This window comes from Myripristis murdjan, chromosome 13, assembly GCF_902150065.1.
Source record: "Myripristis murdjan chromosome 13, fMyrMur1.1, whole genome shotgun sequence".
NCBI lineage: Eukaryota > Metazoa > Chordata > Actinopteri > Holocentriformes > Holocentridae > Myripristis > Myripristis murdjan.
The window spans coordinates 5,487,923-5,513,467 of record NC_043992.1 but is presented as its reverse complement, the minus strand read 5'-3'; the positions used below and the strand labels follow the sequence as shown (position 1 = coordinate 5,513,467).

The following is a 25,545-nucleotide window of genomic DNA, read 5'->3' as shown; positions in this document are numbered from 1 at the left end:
TCTCTGCTTGGAGGTGGGGTGATCAGTGAAATCACCTGGTGGAGTTTTCGGTTGGAATGAAAACCTGCAGCCTCCCGGCCCTCCATGGCACCAGTTTGACACCCCTGATCTAAGAGAAAGAGGGCCAGAACATGAAAACCATGTCACTAATTAATGGTAAAAGAGATGATTTAAAAAAGATAGAAAAACATTAAAATGCACATTTAGCATTCATTGGGAAATAGGCGTATATAATCACGTGACATGGTGAAACTGTCATATTTAAGGTATCACAGTCATCTAACAGCATGTTCAAAAGTTGTATTTATGTTTGAAAGCGGGAAATCGGAGCTGACGGCGAGCACGTGAAGACAGCAGCGGCAAGGAGGGAGGAAGTTCTGTGCAACCGGAAGAAGATTCATCCTGAAAGTTCTGTTTTTGTCCTTTTATTGAATGCGGGTTCTTCATCAATGTTGCCCTATGTTTTCGTCTCGACTGCCCGGGGCTCTACATGTTGTGTAACTTGAGTCTTGCGACTCAAATCAACAAATTAAACCCTGTGATGTTGTTCCTCCGCTAGCAGCCGACCGGGAGGTGAGTCCAGGCTGTATTTTTTAAAAATAAAGTTTTAGCAAGCAGGTTTACCACGGTAAATTAGCGGTGGCGTTACTGATTAACCGCGCAAGAGTGAAAGTAACCACCTGTGTTTCCAGATAGCGTTTGGGTGAAGATAGCTCAGGTGATTGATTCTAAAATATAACTATTTTTACTCAAGCTTGTCCATTCCTGACAAACTCAGTGACCGTTTTTACGCTGTGTTTAGATCCCCAAAGAACAAGTTCGTCTTGTTTTCTCTCTGTCGGTCTCTATGTATTTCTTTCTATTTCTTTCTTTCTAACCGAAATATCTGTTTTTTGGATGCACAAAAATTTTCCGAGGACTTCACTTGGTGTCCCCTCTGTTGTATTTTGATCACAACCGGTAGTGTCAAAAATGCAAATACTATTTAATAAGCAACTTGAATTGGGAGTTAAACCAGGCCTACGTTTTACATTGAAGAACAACACTTCTAAATTAATCTCATTTGACTGCTGTTGGAAGACAGTCACACGGACTGGTCATGGTCTTTGAGAACATCATCCACGTTTCATGGTCATGAACGACTGTTCAAGAAGTTATTTAACACGCATTGGTCTTGTGGTGAGGAAAAAAACAGAGCAAATACTTTTTGGAAAGTGTCCAAAGAAGATGTCATATGATTTTAAACTGGATGTTGTCTGTCAAAACTGGAGTTTAAGGTTGAAAAATGTGTGAGCAGAGAAACTGGAACCCACGGTAATCAGGAAAGGAATTTAACCAGCGAGATTCTGAGGTTTTATTATCACCATTCATTTTTAATAATTAGCCAACAGCTGTGTTCATAATAATTTACCAGTGCAACTGTAAAATACACTTCAGTGCCTAGACAATAGCACAAGTGCCTAACAGTATTAAAGTTGCTGTGGAATACCTTAATCCTACAGTATTGTCACAATATTGATATGGAGGTGTTAGGGCTAGGTATTGTTAAGAAAGTTTCAATACCAGTACTGGTACCAATACCATGACTGAGATACCGGGCCCTAAATGATACTTTTTTCAATACCCATTTTATAAAAGCTCGTGATAAAATCAATTTTATTTCGTTTCAGAGTGTAATATAGTGTTTTTCCTGCAAGAGTCTACAACTTGTAAACTTAGACAGTCAATGAACAGCATTATTAAACCTTAGTACAAGTATGCTTATTGGCTCACTTACTCCTTAGTCCTTAGGTATTGAAATTCGGTACCGAACGACATTCGGTACTGAATTTCAGTACGATGGCATCTTTTGAAACTCAGTACTTTCTAAGCAGTGCGGTATCTTAGTTTGCTACCCAGCCCTAGTCAAAGGTTTTGTGTAGTTGATATTGTTCATATCACCCAGCCCTCCCAGCCAAGAGACAAATATTGGTAACTTCTGGTGACTGGTGAGTTTTTCTAGTGTGTATCGCCTACTTCGGCAAATCACCACCATCTGCTCCAAGACTATTTTGCATTCTGCAAATACAGTGCATTCAGAAAGTATTCAGACCCCCTTTACTTTTTTCACTTTGGTTATCTTGCTGCCTGATGCTACAATCATTTAAATTCATTTTTTCTCTCATTAATCTACACTCAGTACCCCATAATGACAACGTGACAAGAGAATTGTAGTTTTTTTTTTGTAAATTTATTAAAAAGAAAAAACTGGAACATCACATTGACATACGTATTCAGACCCTTTACTCAGTACTTAGTTTAAGCACCTTTGGCAGGAGTTACAGCCTCCAGTCTTTTTGGGTATGACGTAACAAGCTTTGCACACCTGGATTGGGGGATTTTCTTCCTTTCTTCTTTGCAAATCCTCTCAAGCTCGGTCAGGTTGGATGTGGACCGACGGTGGACAGCCATTTTCAGGTCTCTCCAGAGATGTTCGATTGGGTTGAAGTCAGGGCACTTTCTTCGCCATTCTAGGAAGTTCACAGAGTTGTCCTTATGCCACTCCTGTGTTGTCTTGGCTGTGTGCTTAGGGTCATTGTCATGTTGGAGGGTGAACCTTCAGCCCAGTCTGAGATCCTAGGCGATGTCTCTGTATTTTGCTCCATTCAGCTTTCCCTCAGCCCTGACCAGTCTCCCAGTCCCTGCTGCTGAAAAACACCCCCACATCATGATGCTGCCACCACCATGCTTCACTGTTGGGATGGTATTGGGCAGGTGATGAGCGGTGCCTGCTTTCCTCCAGACATAATATTTGGAATTTAGGCCATACAGTTCAATGTTGGTTTCATCAGACCAGAGAACCTTGTTTCTCACAGTCTGAGTGTCCTTCAGGTGCTTTTTTGCAAACTCCAAGTGGCCTTTCATGTGTTTTGCACTGAAGAGAGGCTTTTGTCTAGACACTCTGCCATAAAGCCCAGATCGGTGGAGGACCGCAGTAATGGTTGTCCTTCTGGAACTTTGTTCCATCTCCACACAGGATCTCTGGAGCTCAGTCAGAGTGACCTCTCTAATCAAGGCATAGAAACATCTCAGCAACTATCAGGAGAAATGGGAGGCACCTGAGCTAAATTTCAAGTGTTGTTGCATGAGATCTGGATACTTATGTCAATGTGATATTTCAGTTTTTCCTTTTTTAATAAATTTGCAAAAAATTCTGTTTTCACTTTGACATTATGGGGTACTGAGTGTAGATTAATGAGAGAAAAAATGAATTTAAAAGATTATAGCATCAGGCTGCAACATAACAAAAGTGAAAAAAGTGAAGGGGTTCTGAATACTTTATGAATGCACTGTATGTGATCTGTGTTTTGTGTTTCCAGGTGAAACCATTGATCGCAGGTAGACGTGTGAGCAGAGAGATGGCCATCGCCCACGTGGCTACGGAGTACGTGTTCAGCGACTTCCTGTTGAAGGAGCCCAGCCAGGCTCGATACCGCAGCGTCCGAACTGAGCTGGCCATCGACAAGATTGTGACCTGCGTGGCGGTGGGCCTCCCACTCCTCCTCATCTCTCTGGCCTTTGCTCAGGAAGTCTCTGTCGGTGAGTGGTAATCTGTACTTTATACAGGCTGAATCAAAGTACAAGGGTTTTCCAAAACCAGGGCGGGTTGTCCAGTCAGAACAGGGTCCATGCAGAGTCAAAAACAAGTCAAGACCAGAACAGTCCTTGTCTGGGCTTAAATGGAGTATCTCTATCTGAGATTTTACTCAAGACTAATATCGTTTCCAGAAGCCCTGAGAAACATGAAAAGTAAAAGCAAATTGATTTTCTCTGTTTGTAGCACACAGAGGCCTGAATTTCTCAAATGGTGAAAAATTAGTAATCTATATCAACTATTTTGTCCAGTTACGGCAAATTATAGGTTGCAGCCTACACTGTTAAGATTGGATTGTACTTGTTACTGACTAACCTTCGATATCAGTATTGGTTGATACTTGGTACTACTATTGAATAAGTGGTATTAGTGATGTCCTACTTACAGTGTTAAATATTTAGCTAAGTTGATGACAGCTACAAAATATTTAACTTTAATAGACAAATGGATTAGAATTAGTCCCCATATAAAGCCGTTGAAGCCATTTTTGTATTGTTTTCATAGTATGTATATGAAGTAATATGTGTTCATTGTAGTTCCTTTTCTGGAGTAAAGGTGAAGTACTAATGGGGGAAGTAGCAATCACAGAACAGGTGTTTACCAGGGAAAGCATGCAATTTTGACCATCATATGTAGTGCGGCATGCAGCTATTAATTTGTTTGCCTGTAAGTTATGTTTGATATAAGTATATATGAACTATGGTCATCAGTTTGGATTGTCATGCTCAAATGAATGCGCTTAAATACGGCTATGCTGAAGTTTGAAACCTTAAATTATTTTACTGACATGCTGGGCAAAGGCAACACAACAATTAGGCTACTATCAGTAAGCAGCCCCTCAGTGGCTTGTAGGTTTTTTTGTTTTTGGTCAAGTCAAGTCACCATACACCCCCTTCCCCTTGATGTTTTTTTCTGACTGACTGAACACTGAGCCACACTGGACTGCTCTCGTTCCAAAAAAGGTCACACATTTTCAGATCCTGATAGAGTACATCAATTTGCACTCATGCCCATTTTCAAGTGCCCTCAGTAAAACTATGAAATTCAGGAGTTGTAAATGTATCAAGAACAGGACAGGTGAAAAACTGAAGCTTTGAATTCAAATTTACAATGATTTTTTCCAAATTTCCTGTTCTTATTCTAATGAACTTGACTATTGGAGCGTTGACCTGGAAGTCAGATCACAAATGAAGTCACACTCCATCTCTTTTTATTTCTCATGTTTTGCCTCCAAAATGTGCAAATATTTTTTTTAGAAAGTCCATTCAACTTCCAGTAATGGGCAAGACCAAGAAGAGTCTGAGTCAAAACAGACGTGCGACTGAGAGAAGCAAAATGTTGCAGAGACCCAGCTTTGTCTGGAGTCATGAACAGGTGACAAGGGAAGTAAACTATCTCTCTTTTGAATCCCCAGACAGGTGGCTAGTAAATACCTAAAACTCAGCAGTTCACCAGTCATTTTTATTTTACTAGTCAGCTCGAACAGAAGTGAGATAAATGAAGGATGAATGTGCTAAATGGTTGTTAGTGTAGATGGACTTACCAGCCCAGAAACTGGCCTTCAAACTCACAGTCACAGATAAATTGGAAAGTAAATGATCGCTGTATGCTGGAAACCACTTATCAAATAATGTTACTGGATTTTGTTTGGCAATTTGTTTCCTTTTGTTTTTCCTTTTCGTTTTATTATTGAATCAATTGGTCAAAATTTATTTATGTAGCAGCTTTCTGCCACACAGGTTCAGTACAAGGTGCTTAACACCAAGAAAGGAATCACAAGTAATAAAAATGGCACATTATAAAAATGGCAATACTAAAAAAGAGGAGCAGTAAGGCAGTAGATCAGGTCACAAAGAGTATAAAACACGAGAAAGTAACATGAAACTGCTTGAAGTAGCATGAAGTAACTTGAAACTGCTTTTCTCTAATGGCCCTTTTCCACTAGTACCTACTCGGCTCGACTCGGCTTGACTCTACTCGGTTTGAGAGCTTTTCCATTAGGTGGTGGTACCTGGTAACAGATACTATTTTGGGACCTACTCAGCTGGGGTTCCAAGCGAGCTCAGTCGAGCTGAGTCGAGCCGAAATGTGATGTAAACATTGTGCAGGCCACTGATTGGACAGGGAGTGACGACACATGAGAGCGACTCTTTCACGAAAACCAAACCCGGCATTTAAAGAAAAAAAAAAACGGCAACAGCGACCGTGCGCATTGACCATCGCTGAAGTTGGCAAAGTCAGAAAACGGCAAGCAAACCGGTACCGTGGTCAAATAAAGACGTGGAGACTTTTCTGTGCTTAGTGGCGACCCAAAGAATCCAGAGGGAGCTGGACGGTGCGCCGCCTTGCTATGACGACTTCACCCACGGCGAGGTGGTACTCAACTGTAATGGAAAACCACCTAAACTGTGTCGAGCTGAGTAGGTACTAGTGGAAAAGAACCATAAGACTCTTGGTCATGTTTTGCAGTTCCCAGATCCTGTTTATACAGTATACAACATGTCTGTGCTCAGTGGCGGTTCTGCCTATGTTGCCGCCCTAGGCGAAATTACTGCCTTGCGCCCTTCCATGTTACTATTCCTTAATACTCCCCTGCGCCTGCGCCTGTAGCGGGCGGCGGGCTGCCCTGGGTGCCATCACATCACCTTTTCAGCAAGCTGGGGCGCCTTCAGCTGCATAGCCCATGTCAAAAACCGCTATTGACCTGCTCACAGCCTCTGCAGTCGCAAGTTGATCCCCCGCGCCCCCCTCCCCCTTGCCTTTTCTTCTGACACACACGACCTGTATACATGACTCTCAGCAGCAAGTTGACGTGATAGTAGGGGCGCCTCAGCGCCCACTGCACCAACTTGACGTGGAAATATATTGTCACGCGATATTAATCTAGAAAACTGGCGTTGTTTTTTTTGTTTTGTTTTTTTTGTTTTGTTTTTTTTTTTTTTGGAGGGTGCTTATGCGCCCTCCAAATCTGTCTGTGCTTGTATGGAGGACCAAAAGAGACAGAATGAAATATATAAATACATCTTTAAATAAATACTTAAAAGTGTCATTAATTAATTAAAATGGGAATTAAATAAATAAATGTGGCATTAAATGGATGGAGTATTTTTGGTAGGCCAGCCACTCCTGAGAAGGTTCACCGCTGTTCCAAGTTTTCTCCATTTGTGGATAATGGCTCTCAGTGTGGTTCACTGCAGTCAAAAAGCCTTAGAAGTGGCTTTGTAACCCTTTCCAGACTGATTGATGTTAATTACTTTGTTTCTCATTTCTTTAGATCACAGCATGATGTGTTGCTTTTTGAGATCTTTTACCCTACTTCACGCTGTCAGACCGGTTCTATTTAAGTGATTTCTTGATCCAACAGGTCTGACAGTAATCAGGCCTGGGTGTGGCTTGTGAAATTGAACTCAGCTTTCCAAAAAGATGTGGTCAATCACAGTTAAGTCATGATTTAACAAGGAGGGGCAGCAATTACTTTTTCACATAGGGCCAGGTAGGTTTTGATAGCCTTTTTCCCTTAATAAATGAAATCATCATTTAAAAACTGTATTTTATATTTGCTTGGGTTATCTTTGTGTAATATCAAATTTTGTTTGATGATCTGAAACATTTAAGTGTGACAAATATGCAAAAAAAAAAGAAATCATGAAGGGGGCAGATACTTTTTCACAACACTGTAGTACACCTTTAAGTCAATGAAATGAGGATATTGTCTTTTTATAGTCTGCGTCACTCCATTTAATACAAAGATGAATGTGCTCATTATTTTTGTGCATACAGTTCAAACTTCTGCCTACTAACTGTCATTTCTGAGATTATTTAAGAATCTGCAGGTCAAAATGTTAACTTGATCAAGATAAAATCAACCAGTTGGCTCTTGCTAACCCTGATCCCCTGTTGTTATCACTCAGTTTTCTTATCTTATTTTTATGTGTTTGTGTTCTCTGTTTTGTTTACAGCACATGTGATTAAAATCTTTTGATAAAATTGCTTATCAAAATAAATGACACATGACCTGATAATATGTTGTGTCTGTGTCTGTGGGTGTGTGTCTTTAAGGTACTCAAATCAGCTGTTTTGCTCCCAGTAACTTCTCCTGGCGTCAGGCTACATATGTTGACTCCTACTGCTGGGCAGCTGTACATACACACACTCTACCTCTATGGCTGCACAAGGTATATACACACAGTCACACACACATACACACAGGATTATGGTTACCTAAACTATTTTTAGTGATTGGGTTTATAATTTAACACTTGCACACACCATATGGAAGTCAGACATGACAGTATTTTGCAGCTGGGAGGGAGTTGTCTGTGACAGGCAGCATGTTGATGAGTCATGCCATGTGGTAAAAAATATGGGTGTAAATACAAGTGAGCAGCCATTTGTTGTGCTATGCCTTGTGGAAATGATTACAGCAGCTTCATTAAACCAGGCTTAAAGCTTAACCTTTGTTTAAGGATCCACAGGTTTAAGCCAGTAAAAGCAGGGTGTTTCCCATCTGATCTAGAAAGTATGCCTGTGTTTTAAGAATAGTTAGAGGGTGAGATGCTGTTGGTTATTTTGTACAGTTTCTTTGCGTGCAGTGGAGCAGACCCCCTATTAGCCTTTTTGTTGAGTTTAGAGCGTGATTGAAATGTTTTTGGAGTGAGATGTTGGAGGATATAGGTAGTGCTACATGGTGTGCACATGGTGTGGCACTTGATGTTCACTGCTAATTGAATGCCTCTGTGATACACTACAGACAGCAGGCTTGAAACATCAGCTGCACAGGGACTTCGATTTCACCACTGCCATGGGTAACATTACTGTGTCTTCAGAGTGACATAAAATGCGGTTTATTGCTGCAGGCCTTTTCTTGTATTGCCCGACCAGCTACACAGTTAAAATCATATTTTGTTTAACTTATTGGCTGTCATTGACATCTATCGACGTCAATTCAAATCCAAACGTTGACTGCCAAAGACAGCATGCGACGTCAATTAGACTTTTGAATGGGGTGGGCTAGGAGGGGGCTGGCGAAGTTTGTGTGAATAGTTTAAGCTTGTATCTGCATCAGAAAGGATAGAGATGATAGAGAGAAGGCAGAGAGGATAGAGAGAAAAATGTCACAACGTTGCAAATTGGACAAGTTTAGGCAGCTTACACTAGAACAGAGTATGTGTTGCGGTAATTCTAGTAGTAAGACGGTAGCAAACGTGAGAAAGGATTCTTCGAATTCCAGTGACTCTGATGGTTACCATGAAGATGAGTGATCTAGGCAAGTGAAGCAATGAGGCAATGATTTAATTCAGTACGTTGAGCCAACATTTTACATCTATTAAGTAAATAGACAATAATTACTTAAACAGTACAGTGCTTACTCTATTAAAAAAAAAATACAAAGTATGTTTTTTGTTAGATTTGTTAGACATGTTTTTAAAAATTTTGAATGAATAGATTCAAAGCATTTCATTACGATTCAAACTGAAGTTGGAGCAATTCATTAATTATTAATTTATTATTTCTTTTAGTGAATCGCAGTTGAAGTGGCAGAATTTCTGGATGCAATGAATTGTTACACTTATTGTCACAGTAAACATCATACTTTAGTACTCTGTTGATACTCTAGGACTGAGCCAAGTTCAAAGCCGTGATATGTGAGGGTGACGTGTGAGGCCAGACTGTTGCACACTCGACTATGATGCAAAAATGTTACTTTTGATTGTAAAGCAACCAACTTTCAAACAGCTGACTCAACCGGTGTGAAAAAACGCCAGCTGAGTCACTGCAAGATGGAATAAGCATGTAAGCATGTGGTTGATGGTCCTCATAGTCACAGAGACTCAAGGTTCATTACACTTTTTTTTTTTCTTTTTTTGTGAGTTGAGTCTAAATAAAATGGAACAGAACAAGCATGTATTCTAAAATTCTAGGAGGAGGGAGAGGGAATGACATACAGCAATTCAGGGTGCCCTGATACTTGATTTGATACTGCAGCAAAAACAGAAATCCCTTTAATTTGCGGATATTAACAAGCCAACAGAAACATGTATTTTAACACAGAGGCTACATTAGAATAAGACCAGTGAGTTACAGAACAAGCTATCAAGTTGCGTCGATACTACTGATGCTGAAAACACTTGTATTTGTATTTTCAAAATGTTGGTATTGATTTGGTATGTAAGCGTCAGTTCTTGTTGACATCACTAACAGCAGTGAGCTGTAGTGAAGGTAAGACACAATCTGCTGGCTCTGTTCATCCCTCTATTTTCTCTCCTCTGTTAGTTCTTCCCCTACATCCTGCTGCTGGTGGCCGTGATTATGTACACCCCGGCATTGTTCTGGAGGTTTTCCGCGGCGCCGCTGCTGCAGTCTGACCTCGGCTTCATCATGGAGGAGCTGGACCGGTGTTACAACCGAGCCGTCACCCTGGCCAAGCGCATGGCCACCTCGGGCCTACCCACTGCAGACAGGTAGGACCCTGGAGGTCTGGGGCTGGAATTGACAGCATTATTACTTAAATGTGATACCTTAATCTAAGTGTTATGTATAAGTGATAGCATGGTGGAGATGATTGGTCACACTACAGCATAAAATAGCGGTATACTTTGCACTTGTGTTCCACCAAATTAGATCAAAACCTCTGCCATAAAACCCTATTGCAACAAGCTGATGTTACTACATGTCCCCCTGTTCTCATTCTCTCATTTATTTTTCTTCTGAAGAAGATAAATGTTGATGTGATTTTTTTTTTCTTCCATTTACCCATTTACTCCATTTACTCCATTTACTCCTGTCTCCATCTGCTGTTGCCAGAAACTGTCTGTTCCCACCTCGTATTAAAATGCAGTTGTTGGGGAGCAGAGCTTTCAGACGCTCTGCTGCCCAACTCTGGAACTCACTCCCATCAGACATCCGAAACAACGATTGTACTTGTTTTATCTTTGTAAAGTGTCCTTGAGTGTCGAGAAAGGCGCTTATAAATAAAATTGCGAAATTTGCTCAACTGAACTTTTCAAACTCCTCCTAGGTCAGAAGTTCAATCCTCACGAAACCTGGCACATAGAATCTAAGGATAGTCAAAGCAAATAGTCATCAAAAGAATTTTGATACAACAAAAAATGTCAAAGATTACCAATTTTTTACTCTATCTCCGATGCGTACAAAACAGGAAGTACTGTATATCTCCGCAACAGTATGTCTGATCAACACCAAATTTGGTAGCTAAGTGACCAATAAGACACTGATGCCCCTTTTCAACCAGAAAACACCTGGTGCTAGTTCGGAGCTGGTGCTAGAGCCAGTGCTTAACTGGTGCCAACAAAGAACCGGTTTGCTTTTCCACCGGCCAACAGCCAAGCGGAGCCAAGTCAGAGCCACGTCATTATGTCATCGTAAAACGTGATCACGTGGGTGTGCGAGACGCTCGCTCGGAATCACAACAACAAACATGGACGACCCACCGTAGTGATGCAAATACTGCTTGTGTGTTTACAAGCCTACATTGCGGTCCAGAGGCGAAAAACGCAATTATTGCCGGCTACCCGTCATATTCGTGGTCGGAACGAACGGTGACTATGTTTAGCTATACATTTATAGCGATCACTGCTCCCGTTAAGTCTGCCCACCAATGACGCGGTGGGCCGCGTCATCGGTTCTGTCTCTGGCTCCCGTTTAGCCTCCTCGCCGTTGGTGCTTGCTTGGAACCGATTTGGAACCAGTTTGGCCGGTGCTTGGGCGGTGGAAAACCAAAAAACTGGTGCTAAGTCAGGCACGGGCTTCGAACCAGCCCTGGTGGAAAAGGGGTATGAGGGTCTGCAAAATTTGGTGCAAATCAGCCGCTAGGTGGTGCTGTTATACTCATTTATGTATGTCTTGGGAAAAGTTGGTCCAATTTAAACGGAACTTTGGAAAATTGCTTCCCATACCATTTTGAGTCTATGTGAAAATTTTGGTGTAAATCGGCCACTCTCAATTGCTTTTTCCACAAATAAAACTGTTTTAAAATTTGGCAATGAGAATAACCTGCTCCATTTGGCAGTCAGCGGCGGCAGCTGACATGCTGTTTTTCAGGAGCTCTAGCAGACTCAGCTTTGAAGCCACAGGAAAAGGACAGGTATTATATAAAACTAGACAATCAACAGAATCCATTGGTGCCAAGTATGTGGCACCAATAGTAGTGGAATCACAGCTGCATCACACTTGGTGGTGGACATGTGGTGGCCTCTAGCTAGATTTAGACTAAAAGACCAGCGTCTTTTAAGGAATCCAGCAGATTTCCTGTGACATCTGACCTGGTGAATTTCAAATCCAAGCAAGGCAGTTCCATGTCTTCTGTTTTTGTGGAGAGATGTCTACTCAAGATGCTTTGGTAAGAAATGCAAGAACAAGGAACATGCAGGGCAGGACTATCATTGCCTGCTACCAAAAAAATGCCAAGATTTTCATTCCAGCCAGACTACATCATGTATTTTAACTCATCTCATCTCAGCCTTCTCTGGCACGTGATATGACATCCCAGGTACATAGATTTGTGACGCAACTGTATAGTGTCTCTAGATGAAATGCTACTCTACAAAATTATATCCTTCAGTGTTGTTTCTCCCTTCTTATGTACTCCATGGCTGACCAGTGACCCAACCGAGGGCTGTTTCATGTACCCTCTTGTGGAGAAGTACCTGATGACCAAGCGTTTTTCGCGGACGCTGCTGTTCCACTACCTGGTGTGTCGCGGCCTGACCCTACTCACCTTGCTGTGCGCCTGCGTCTACTTGGCATACTACCTCCGCCTGGCCTCTGTCACTGATGAGTTTGGCTGTGCCCTGCGTGAGGGCCTGCTCAGTAACGACTCCACCATCCCTGAAAAGGTGCAGTGCAAGCTCATCGCAGTCGGAGTCTTCTCCTTGTTGAGGTATTCTACGTGGAATGGGTTTACCATTTGCTCAGTGTTGTCTCAGAGCTTCAAGACAGTAAATATTGATGTTTAGTGTTTGTTTTTTCTTTTAGTGATTAAAATAGTTTGGCCTATATCATAATCTTTATGATAGGTTATGATATAGGCCAAGATCATAACCTGAAAGACCTTTAACTGGCCTTTCTGGTTATGAAAAGGTAAGACAGAACAATTATCTTGCCAAAAGTGACAGTGTAGTCGCTTAACTGTTTATTACTGAGTTTTGGGGTTGTTAGGGGTCCAAGCCCAAATGGGCTGGGGGTCACGCTTGCAAGCGCAGCGTGGCTCCCAGTACCAGCGATGCTGTGAACCCTATTGTAATAGCTTGGATTTTTATCATTATTATTATTATTATTTTTTTTTTAATTCTTCCATCATTAAAACTAATACTGCAGCCTAAACCGTAATAGTTATGTAAACGAAACTTTAGGATTTGGTGCAGGAGGTAGCACGTACCTCAGGTGCAAAAAAAGGGTGGTGTGGCTTAGGAGGTAGAGCGGTCATCCGGTAATTGGAGGGTTCCCGGTTCGATCCCCAGCTCCTACAGAGTATGTTGAAGTGTCCTTGAGCAAGAGACTGAACCACTCAGTGCTCCTGATGGACAGCTAGGCACCTTGCATGATAGCCTCTGCCATCAGTGTGTGAATGTGTGTGAATGGGTGAATGTCAGGCAAACATTGTAAAGCGCTTTGGGTGGTCAGTAGACTAGAAAAGCGCTCTAGAAATGCAGTCCATTTACCATTTATTTATTTAAACAATCACACGTGTCGACCAATAGGGGGCGCTATTCTGTAAGTCAATGTCTTTGACCCTTATCTCCCAAAGCATAGGTCACACATTCAAATGCCTTATATCCACACGTTCAATGGCTGAAGACAAAACTCGTGATATAGGCCACATCCATATCTGCCTATACATATTTTTCTCAAAGTTGTGTTGCCAAGAATTTTGAACTCCTCCTAGACCGTAAGTCCAATTGCCATGAAACTTGGCACATAGAATCTACGGACCCTCAAACCAAAAAGTTATCAAAAGAAGTTTGATTCCATGAAAAATGCCAAAGTTACAAATTTTTAACTTCCTCCTTGAAACATACCTAACAAGGAAGTTATCACATCTCCAGAACCGAAAATTTGGAGTCAATTGACCATTAATGGGCACCAAAACTAAAAATCTTGAATTTCTCTAGCCTGCTGCACTTGCGAATCTACAATGGCACTGTTTCACCTCTTTCACTACGTCTGCAAAGGTTTTCTCTTGTAGTCGGATTATTTTCACTGGTGGTTTGCGAGAACAAATCACATACAACGTGCAGAAGTCCATTCTTTCCAGCCAGTGCTGTCGGTGACGCGCGATTCCATGAAGTTATTTTCCGAAGTTACGCAAGAACATCACAAATAAGGCGAGTGCAACATAGATCAAAATAAAAGCCCTGCTTAACTTTTGACCAATGCCAACAAGATCACACTCGGTCGCATAGTGCCTTTATTTTATTTTATTTTATTTTATATTTACACAGAGGCCAATAAAATAACCTGACTCGGGGGTTAAATGGGACACTCGATCGGGAACCGGAACCCAGAAATTATTTTTGTCTGGCCTAAGCTATTTGGCATTGGCAGAGAAGATTTGCCAAATTTTTCACGGGCGCTCTACTCAGCTCTGCTTTTTATCCCACAAATGCATGTTCCTTACCGATGTGGCACCATTTAAAAGGGAAATAAACAGGCTTTCCAACAGTATCAGATTTATTGCCAAGAAGCATTATTACAACAAAGAAATAATCTACCAAACACAAATTTCCTTACTTTTTGTGCAATGTTTATTTCTTATAGTCAAAATTAATCAAGTTCTCCTGCAGCAGTCTACATTTCTTATAATAAACTCTTATAATGCTAAATCTGTTTAGCCTAATACTATGTTTATTATTAGCTGTCATGTTTACCAGTAGAGAGAAATCCTAGAACATCCTTAATGTTTAGTTAAATGTTTAATCTTAACTTAAATGTTTAGTTGAAAAAAGATATGGGCAGATTAATTGCGTCCATAATTTACTTTTACCTTAATCATGGATGTAAAGCCTGATATATATTTAGATAGCTTTCCTCCAATCGACTTTCTTGAACTAATCGTGACAGTTTCCTCATCTAAACCATTTACCTGTCTCCTAGACCTCATCCCAACTAGGTTGCTTAAGGAAATTTTACACTCTGTTTGCACATCTCGACTTTATATGATCAATTTGTCTTTATTAACAGGCTATGTACCACATTCCTTCAAACTAGCTGTGATTAAACCTCCTCTTTAAAAATTCTACCCTACATCCAGGTGTTTTAGCTAACCACAGACGGATTTCTAACCGTCCCTTTCTCTCTAAGGTCCTTGAGAAAATAGCTGCCAAGCAATTGTGTGAGTTTCTTCATAACAATACTCTATTTGAGGACTTTCAATCAGGATTTAGAGGGCACCACAGCACAAAGACAACACTGGTGAAAGTTAAGTAATGACTTCCTTATTTCCTTGGCCAAAGGACTTCTCTCTGTACTTGTCCTGTTAGATCTTAGTGCTGCATTCGACACCATTGACCATCTGATCTTATTACAGAGACCGGAACATTTAATTGGCATTAAAGGAACTGCAAAATACTGGTTTAAGTCCTATCTCTCAGATCGCTTTCTGTTTGTACATGTTAATGATGAATCCTCCATGCACACAAAAGTTGTACATGGAATTCCACAAGGTTCTGTGCCTTGACCTTCACTATTCATCTTGGATATGCTCCCTTTAGGCTATTAAGAAACGCTCATAAATTTTCATTGTTATGCAGATGATACCCAATTATATCTATCAGTGAAGCCAGATGAAATCAGTCAGTGAGCTAAACTTCAAGCATGTCTTTAGGACATAAATCGCTGGATGACGTGCAATTTTCTACTACTAAATTCAGTCAAAACAGAAGTTATTGTAATAGGCCCTAAACACCTCAGAAATGCATTATCTAATCATAGAGTTACATACAGTTTGATAGCATCGCACTGGCCTCCAGCACCACCGCAAGGAATCTTGGAGGTATTTTTGAACAGGATATGTCATTTAACTCCCACATTAAACAAACTTCTATGTCTGCCTTTTTTCATCTACGCAACATTGCAAAAATCAGGCACTTCCTTTCTCAAAATGATGTAGAAAAAGTAGTCCATGCGTTAGTCCTAGGCTGGATTACTGCAACTTCTTACTCTCAGGCTGCCCCAACAAGTCTGTAAAGATTCTTCAGTTGATTCGGGGTTTAATATCCTCCTCCTCGCTTACAAAGCCCTTAATGGTCAGGCACCATCTTATCTTAATAACCTCATAGTACCCTACCACCCCACCACTGTGCTCCCAAAATGCAGGCTTACTTGTAGTTCCTAGAGTATCCAAAAGTACAATGGGAGGCAGAGCCTTCAGCTATCACACTCGTCTTCTGTGGAACCATCTTCCAATTTGGATCCAAGAAGGAGACACCCTCTCTTTGTTCAAGAGTATGCTTAAAACCTTACGTTTTGATAAAGCTTATAATTGGGTGTCCCATAGTAATGTGCTATAGCCCTAGACTGCCGGAGCCCTCCCATGATGCACTGAGCTCTCGCTCTCTCCTGTCTCTCATCTAACCTTCCTCACATATCCATATTCCATTAATGCATGTTACTAACTGGCCATCATCTCTCTCCTGTAGTTTTTGTGCTCTCTCCTCTCCCTTTTCTCCCCCTCTGTCGCTTTTAAGCAGGTATTTCTGCCTCTGGAGCAGTGGAGTCTGCATCTGTGATGACAGAGCACCTGCTGCCCCCCCATGATCTTGCTCAAAACCTATTACTACAATATGTATTTTAGTTGTCATTAGTCATATTATTACTACTCCAATTATTAGTGTTACTCAGTCCCACTTGTCAGACCTATAATTACCATTATTACTATTCTTGCTATCATTGTTCCTGCTATTATTATTAGATACTATTATTATTATCAGAGGTAGCAGTATTATTGCTTTCAGTCTCATTATGATTACTACTGTTGTTGCAACCACTATTAGTATTGTTATTACTGCTATTATCACCACTAGTATTACTATACAGCCCTATGTCGAACCTGCATTGTTCTTTGTCTTGCAATGTACTTCAAGGAGTGCATCCACAACTCCCTCAGACAGACGGGACCCCAATAGGAAACTATAATACTCAAGTACTACTACAGTATTACAGTTAGCAAGATTTAGATTTATGTTACAAACCCTCATACAGTGGCAAGATAATGAGGGAGAAAAAATATTAATTTGCTTAATAGAAGAAGAGGGAGTAAAAAGAAAAGGATGTGGTGTGGTGTTGTAGCATATGTTGAAATCCAAATCTATTAATGTGTCAAATGTGTCACAGCATGGGAAACCATACAGAGGGCTTTGTGGTTTTCATATTTTCATGTAGGACAACATGTGATCAGTGTGACCTTAAAGGAGATGCTGTGATGCTTGATATAAGCTGCTGTGTTTCTGGATATATTTTTCTTTCAAACTACAGGCAGTTTTGTTTATTTCTGTTTCCAGCCTGGTCAACTTGGTCTTATTCATTGCACTGATTCCTGTGGTCATCTATGCCAGTCTTCGCCCCCTCTTCTGCCATGGTTACGCCAGCTTCCTGGAAACCTACCAATCCCTGCCCACCGTAAGCATCCTGCCCAGCCCTGCTGGCCAATGGGACGACCTCTCTCTCTACCTGCTCTTCCTGGAGGAGAACCTCAGCGAACTCAAGTCCTACAAATACATGAAGGTGTGCGCACATCTTTGTGTGTGTGTGTGTGTGTGTGTGTGTGTGTGTGCGTGCGTGTGTTGTGTTCATATGTGTTTGTCAGTATCTCAGTCACTAAACTAATTTTTCTCAATGTTCTCAATGATTATTTTGAGCATCATTTGCTGCACCTTGCTTCTTTGTTTTGTAGTCTTTTTATTTGATTCAAATAATTAAAATGAAATTGTACATTAATTAAAATGTAGTATTTCTATTTTCTATCTATATCTATTTCCTATTTTCTATCTTACATTTTATATCCAAGTTGGAGGTCTGCCTGCATCACCTTGTTTACTGAAATGTTTTATTATTGCTAATCTACCACCACTGGAACACACACACAAAAAAGAGTCTTGAGGTGAATTTCAAAATTCTGAGAAAAAGAATTCTCATTTTAATCTGAGATTCTCAGAACTCTTTTTTGGTCCTAATCCTATCATATTCCTATGGAATATGCTGTTACATATACTAACTGTTCATCCCTGCATTATATAATATTGTTTGTGTGACATGCTGTGTTGTCCCTGCCAGGTGCTGGAGTTGCTGAGAAGACGAGGTGAACACTGCGGGGAGGATTTTGACTCCATGGGTCTGCTGCAGACTCTCTGTCTGGTGAAGACGGATGTTGTGGATGGGAACAAAGCTGGCAGTACTGTTGGGAAAATAGATCAAAGAAAAACTAACACTGACAACCCCAGACCAGCCAACACCGGACCCATAAGCACCGGTGGTACGACTCCAGCCTCAATTACCGATCAGATGATGGGAACTGAGCTGAAGGGTGAGCGTGAAGAGGGCTGGGTTTTCCCTGGAGGCCTCATTCAAGTTTTTTGGGTATTTTTTGCAGCTGATACTCTGATCCTGAGCAGGTAGCCATCCGGTGTAGAGAAAGACTGATAAATCAGTTTGATATCCTCCATTAAAGAAAAACTAGATATCGGACGGTCAGTATCGCTCACTGGCAATATGATTGAGGTAAGGAAGTGATTTAGATTTTGGTCTGTAAAAGTCACGATGAAACCTCCCACCACATGCCTTAATCAGCTGCTCATCCACTTCTCACAATTTCATTATTGTGGTTTCTGTTTCGTGTCCCATGATACTGTACATCGTCTTTCAGAGGGTTTCCAACCCTGGCAAGAATCACACCCTGAATCCTTGTGTAATTTGTTTTTCATGAAAGTGGTCTTTGTTTGTTTGTGTTTGTCTGTTGTAGTTTAGGAGAAAAAACAGTTTAAGTTTGAAGAACAATATATTATATTGACAGAAGACTATGGCAGCCTACTGCAATGGGTGCCCCTTCCACACACTCAGTTAGACAGCGTGTGAAGACCTAGTCTAGGCATAGGACAGCAGGCACATTCAACATTTCTTCTGAAATTTTTTTAGTCATTATTATCATGTGCAGACACATATTGCTATTCTGCATACTTAATATTATTATGTGCCTGCTGCAAAACAGACACATATTGCTATTCTGCATACTTAATATTATTATGTGCCTGCTACAAAGCAGACACATACTGCTATTCTGCATACATATTTTATTTTTTTCTTCTGTACAAATTTTGGTTCACTACTTCTCCCACAGATTTCAGCTCTACGTCTACACACCAACTATGAAAAATGTGCGTCTTGGTGAGGAGAAGCGGTGTGTCAATTTTCACATCAATCTGACTTTCTGATTTTTTTGCAACACATTAAAATCTCAGGAATTGCACCCTCACCATTCCCTCATAAACCTCAAAAAACTCCATTTGAAGATTAAACAGGTCAGCACAAGTTGAACTTTATGTGTGCCATAATAACATCTTGATATCTGTTTTCACTTGGGGAGAAACAGCAGTTTATGTTTCAACACAATAGTGTATTGAAAGAAGACTGTAGCAGCCTGCTTCAATGGATGCCCCTCCCCCACTCTACCACACACTCAGTGAGACGGACTTTTAAGACCATTTCAGCCGATAAAATGAATGTCTGTGACATCAGAAGGAACAACAATACTCTAACACAAAATATAACAAGATCAATAAATAAAAAGATTTTTTGCAACAAAAAATAAATCACAAATCACACATAAATCTACAGCACATATTTACCGCATTGATTGCCTTTTTGTTTTGTGATAAAGAAATAGTCAAAAAATAATGCTCCATTTCCTTCATTAATACAAGGAATTGTGACTTCTTGCCAGCAAATTTACATTCATGGATATGAAACTTAGTAAAAAGTAGAATTATATTAACAAGAAAAAAGGCATTATCATAACCATGGCAACCAAATATTACGTCTCTATAGAAAAGAGTGAAGTCTGAGAAAATGTGAAATGTGTAACTATGAAATTATTATCTTTCAAGTTTACACAGGTCAGCACCAGTGGCATTTTCTGTGTGTAAAATATCATCTTGATATCTGTTGTACTTTGGCAAAAAAAAAAAAAAAAAAAGTTTAAGTTTGAAGAATGTTTCATCTGATGACATAATGCAGTTAAAAAAGAGAAGCACTAAATGGCAGGACCACACTGTGTTTCATAAATCTGTGTCTGTGTATGTCAACTTGTGCTTTGTTAGCAAAGCAACTTGTGCTTACACTTCCAGGTTGTGCTAACACTTCCAGGTCAAAATAGCCACTTGGTTTTAGCTTCAAATGGATGGTAATTTCTAACAACATATGAGATATCAACCTTTTCAGTGTTTTCTGCTGAATCCAGTAATACCAAATGAAACAAAGTGACGCCGACAGCAGCTGATATAAGCATAAAAAGCTGGCGGTGCCATTTTGAATTTTTTCTTTTCTTTTCCCCAAAAACTTTATTTCAAGCCAGTGATTGCTTACAAACAGAAGGAACAGCAATGCTCTAACACAAAATACAACGAAAACAATACCTCAAACAAAGATGTACGCAACGAAAAAAACAATAAGTTACAAAAAAAGATTATCACAGTTAACTGAGACATTAAAAATATTGCACACATTTACTGTTCTGATTTGCCTTTTAGTTAGTTTTGTTTGTTGTAAAAAGTAAAATTGAATTAATATAAACATGGCAACCAAATATTACATCTCTATAGAAAAGAGTGAGGTCAGAGAAAAATTTCTTGCAGTCGGAAGATCCCTGGTTAGATTCCTGTCCCTTGCGGAGTGTATTAATGTTTTTCTGAGCAACCGCACAAGCACCATGGCAACTACACAAACCACTATACGTTTAGAGCAGCAGGCACAGTCAAAATTTCTTCTGAAATTTTCTAGTTATTAGTTTTATTTTACTTTATTCTTCTATAGAAATTTCAGTTCGCTACTCTTCCCAGTTTTCACATCACCCCCAAACAGCAAACACGAAAAACATGCAGCCTGATGGGGAGAGGTGTGCTATTAATTTTCTAAGCAATCCAACTTTCCAATTTCTCAGAAATCCACTTAAAGCAAAATTTGTTCCCATCTGTGTAACATGGGCAAATTTTTTCTAGCCTCTCCATTACACAGCTTCAAAACTTTATTTCAAGACAGAGATTGCTTTTGCTATAAAGATTGCTATAAAGTACTTCCTGTTTTGTATGTATTGGTGAGGAAGTTAAAAATTTGTAACTGGCATTTTTTGTCATATCAAAATTCTTTTGATAACTTTTTGGTTTGAGTGTGTGTAGATTCTGTGTGCCAAGTTTCGTGAGAATCGACCTTACGGCATAGGAAGAGTTTGAAAGTTGGGTCATGCAAATTTCACGTTTTTGCGGGAAAGAAATATGGGTGGAAATAGTCGTAGCCTATATCATGAGGTTTGTCTCGCCCACAGAACAGGGGGATATAACTGCCTAGGCACCACCATCCTGAATACCATAGCAACTGCCTAGCAACACATCCAGACACCATAGAAACTGCTTTGCAATGCCTTAGCAACCTCAGCAACACCGTAGTAACTCTTTGGCAACGCCCTAGCAACCACCCAGAACACCATAGCAACTGCCTGGCAACACCCCCAGACAACTGGAACACCATAATAACTAGAGGTGTAACGATACACAAAAATCACGGTTCGGTACATACCTTGGTTTGAGGGTCTCAATTCAGTACATTTTCAGTACAGTATGGGAACAAAATTTAAAAGTGCTTTAAATAAGCAATTTTATGTTTGTTAGGAACTTTATTGTAACATTATACAAAATATATATAAAAAAATAGAATACTGCTGCCAAGTGCTGGTAATAAGTTTTCCAATAAATATTCTCATTATAAACAAAATGTATATAAAATATATATTTATAAAAACTCCGATGGCAGTTGTTATAGCTTTGGCCCGATCTGAACTGCTAGGGAGAGGCTGCTTGAATGCCGTAGTCAGCTGTGTTTGCACTATAAGGTGTTTTTTTTTTTTCTTTCTTTTTTTTTTTCTTGTACCAGAGATATTCACACTCGGATGACGCCGTTTCAAATGAAATAGCATGTTTGTCCTATGTGTCTATCTCAATACCTCTTGTCTTGAATGAGTCTTGAATGAGCTACTGGATATTTGAATTTCCCTTCGGGGATGAATTAAGTTTTATCTATCTATCTATCTATCATAATCATATATAATTTAATTTATCCATTCTTTTATTCAAAATTAGTCTTTTTTGTCCGCAGATGATTCAACTTGTCCTATGTTACAAAACTCTAAATCTTCTGAACATAACACTGCCTCTACAATCACTTGTCATATTTATCGAAGAAAATCCTTATACTTAAATGTCCCAGGTTCTGTGAAACAAAAGTAATGGGTTGATTTATTTGAAATGAATTCCTAACTTATACTAAACGTCTGTACTAAACCAGATATATTGTACTTATTTGCACTTAACTGAAATGCTTATTTGAATAAGAGAGATTATTTGTCCAGAAAGCAGTCTTAAAAAGGTCTTAAAATGCATTCATTTGTTCTCTTTGATATTTGTAGACACATGGTTCTCTCATAAAGTTACATGAAATATTCTAATTTCTTTCCAGAGTTCACTCCCCTGCTGCCAGAAAACAGTGAGGCAATGGACGGAAAAAAACAGAACGAGGCAGGGAACGTCCGCCATCGAGTGATCTGATTGGCTGCTGGTATGGCATTAAGAGACTGGCTCAAGGTATCCGGCATTTGTTCGTTGGGAGAAAAGCGGTGACCCACTTCTGTGCCACACATGGGGATGAGGTCTCCTCCAGTGAGCTTATCCCTCTTCCCTCTGCTCCGCCTTCAACCCGCTTCTCAAATTTCAACCCATCACATTTAGGTTTTATCTGACTTCAGAGATATTTTCCTGCCTGACAAGCAGACATGACAACATCCCACCAGCCCCCAGGTTTTGATTCATAGCCGTCATTTTGATTGATTTAAGAAATAGAACCTAAAGGAGGATGAGAGGAAGTAATGAGGGTGGAGTGGCGATGTAACATTTGATGCTTGAGAGAGAAATCATTTGGCTTTCAGGACAAATAGAATCTTAATGGTCAAGGTTACAGTTCAAATACAACTGGCACCAGAGGAAAATACTGAAAACTGTGACTGTTCTGCTCTATGAATTATGGGATATAGCCACATCAGAGTGTTCTTGTGACAAACCCATTCAGCATGCTCCACATATGAAGAGCTTGTACCTACTTTCATGTTTATCCCTGTCAGGGATGTGATTTTTTTCCCCCCTATTCCTGTGCTGTTTCATTTGTGCTGTTTTTTATTTTAACTTCTTTCTTTGATCACATCCCTGAATTCAAATATTTATCTGCTACAGTAAAAGCAGCGTGGTTAGTGTGTTGCAGATACTTTTTGGCCACGTCTTAACACAAACTGTTGCCTGGCTGCCTAAATCATTGGGATCACATTAAAATAATAAAAAAAAAAAAAACATAAAACATTATTTTTCATGTCCTTAGCAGTTAAGCTGAGTATCACTGTCCTTGCAGGAGAGCCTCAAAAACTGCAAAAAGTTACTTTTTTATCTGGGAGTGAAGTCATGAAATCAATCCAACATACACATGTACACATTTTTATGACTGTGACAAATTTCTTGTCAAAAAACCCCCGAAATAAATCTGCAAAATAGCAATTATGTTGTGTCCAGCAACAGCCAGGGTGTTTATTTGCACTAACTGTCATTCTGGGAGAATGCAAATATGTAAAATTTTCAATCACATTTCAAACCACTGTCATGGGTTTAAACAGGGTTACCTTTAAATAAGGAATCATATGATGATAATGATTTTATGTTTGGTCTCAAACAAGCCAATGAATATTGCAATCATGAAGTAAACAAGAGAGTTAAGAGTTATTGTGTGTTTGTTTGTTTGGTCTCTCCAGTTTAATTTCATATTTCATATTTATTGGACTGTCCAGACTATGAAAAATAATGGTTTTCCCTTTTAAAAAACAAATGTGTCTGAGTTATGTGTACTGGATAGTTTTCTCCTTCATAGATTAATGATAATCTACAGTTTACATACAACAGTGGCACAAACACGGGAAACACTGTATGTTTACATCCTCAGATACCTTATTAATTTGTAAGTAATGTGCTCAGTATAGGTAATTTCCGGTTTTGGGGTTTAATTTCAATCATTTTATCAATGCTGGTTGATTTTCACGGTTTAGACAACTCAAAGCAGAATGAAACACTTGCTATACTTGTTTCAGTCTCAGCCAGAAAACCAGCTCTGTACACAGGAAATAGCTATCACTGTAAATGTGGAATAAGAGCGTTTTTGGTTGCCTGTATATGCTGCACCAAGTGGAACATGTTCAGATATTAGCATGATATTTTTCTGATGTGGTAAATGTCTAGTTTACACTGCAGTGCATGTGTTTCTGATGTGTTTTTACATGCTTTTCTGTGCTTTTTTCATACAATTAAATGTTTTAGCGTTACATTTTGTGCACTGAGACATTTTTAATGAAAAAAAAACTGCTGTTGTTTGTTTTTGTGTTATTGTGGTACTGATACTGACATTTATCCTGCCTGCTTTGGCAACAGAGTAGGCAGAATTTGATCTTTGTGTTGTGAGGATAGCTGTAAGTACTATTTTTGAAATCATAAATGTATGGACAACACTGTCATTGAACTTGTCAGGTACCTTTCTGTGGGTTTGAAACACTTGTGGATTTCATGGATTTCGTGGAACTGGCTTTATTTCATAAAAAGTCGGCGATGTTTTTATTTTTTATTACAACTACACATGTTGTTTTAATACCCAGAAATAGCCAAATAAAATTGTTTGTTGTTGATTGCAGCCCAGACCATATTTTAACATAAACATCCCTCCAACATCATCATTCAGGCCATTTTGAACACCTGAGAGAGGTGAAAGAGGTGTACCTTAGAAATAAAATCAAAATAAGAGTTCAACATGAGAAAAATATTATATTTGATTTACAACAATAAACACAGTAAATCTTGAGCAATAACAGTACAGTAGATAGTACAATTTATTTCTAAGGTACACCTCTTTCACCCCTTTTAGTGGTTTTGCCCTCTATAGAAACAGCGCCCAGAGGTGTTCAAAATGGCCTGGAAGGGGTTAAAATCTTGAAATCCATGTTAAAAATGATTTAGTGTAACTCCATATGAGTCACTTCAAAGATTTTGAGGATAATAAGTACAAATAGCAACAATAACAAATGGATAAATGACAGGTGGACATTTTTGTCCACGAAGGGTCATGGATGTAATAAAAATGCATCACAGGGTCAAATAATGGATTTTCATGCTGAAAGTTGGGATTTTCAAATTTAACCCAAAATTACCCCCCTGACCTTTTGGTGGTCACTTTCTAAAAAATGGAAATTTTTGTCCACGAAGGGTCATGGATAGGTTAAAAATGCATTACAGGGTCAAAAAATGGATTTTTGTGCTTGTGATTGTGATTTTGAAATTTCACCCAGAATGACACCCCCTCACCAAAAATCAACTCTGGTGAGGATGGTGATTGTCTGTGAGGGAGTTTTGAATTTTGAAAATGGACAAAAATGTCCAGTGGTCATACGAAGGTTAAGGTGAACTTCCTTTCTCTTTGGCGCTATTGGAAAGGTAAAGAATTTGCTTCTCAACTGCTCATCTTCCACTTTGGAGAAACACGGTAAAATAGAATTTCTATTTGACAGGAAAGGATACAATTTCTCAACAAAGAATTTCCTAAGTGTGGTATTA

General features: G+C 39.6%; 1 protein-coding gene across 1 annotated transcript; it reads left to right on the top strand.

The window, feature by feature from the left end:
* Nucleotides 1–138: 138 nt before the first annotated feature.
* Nucleotides 139–24,628, top strand: LOC115370538 (pannexin-1-like). Its single transcript, XM_030067567.1, has 9 exons — nucleotides 139–156; nucleotides 318–573; nucleotides 3,360–3,579; nucleotides 7,694–7,809; nucleotides 9,908–10,095; nucleotides 12,255–12,533; nucleotides 17,152–17,374; nucleotides 17,924–18,173; nucleotides 22,370–24,628. Exons 3-9 carry the CDS (start codon nucleotides 3,399–3,401, stop codon nucleotides 22,456–22,458), a joined length of 1,326 nt encoding a protein of 441 aa, XP_029923427.1. The 5' UTR covers nucleotides 139–156; nucleotides 318–573; nucleotides 3,360–3,398; the 3' UTR covers nucleotides 22,459–24,628.
* Nucleotides 24,629–25,545: the final 917 nt, after the last annotated feature.

Bases quoted from the DNA above. Each gene is read 5' to 3' on its own strand.
- LOC115370538 (XM_030067567.1), top strand. From the start codon at position 3,399: ATGGCCATCGCCCACGTGGCTACGGAGTACGTGTTCAGCGACTTCCTG. The intron at 3,580-7,693 runs GTGAGTGGTAAT...TGTGTCTTTAAG, and splicing joins TGCTCAGGAAGTCTCTGTCG to GTACTCAAATCAGCTGTTTT. The intron at 10,096-12,254 runs GTAGGACCCTGG...ATGGCTGACCAG, and splicing joins GGCCTACCCACTGCAGACAG to TGACCCAACCGAGGGCTGTT.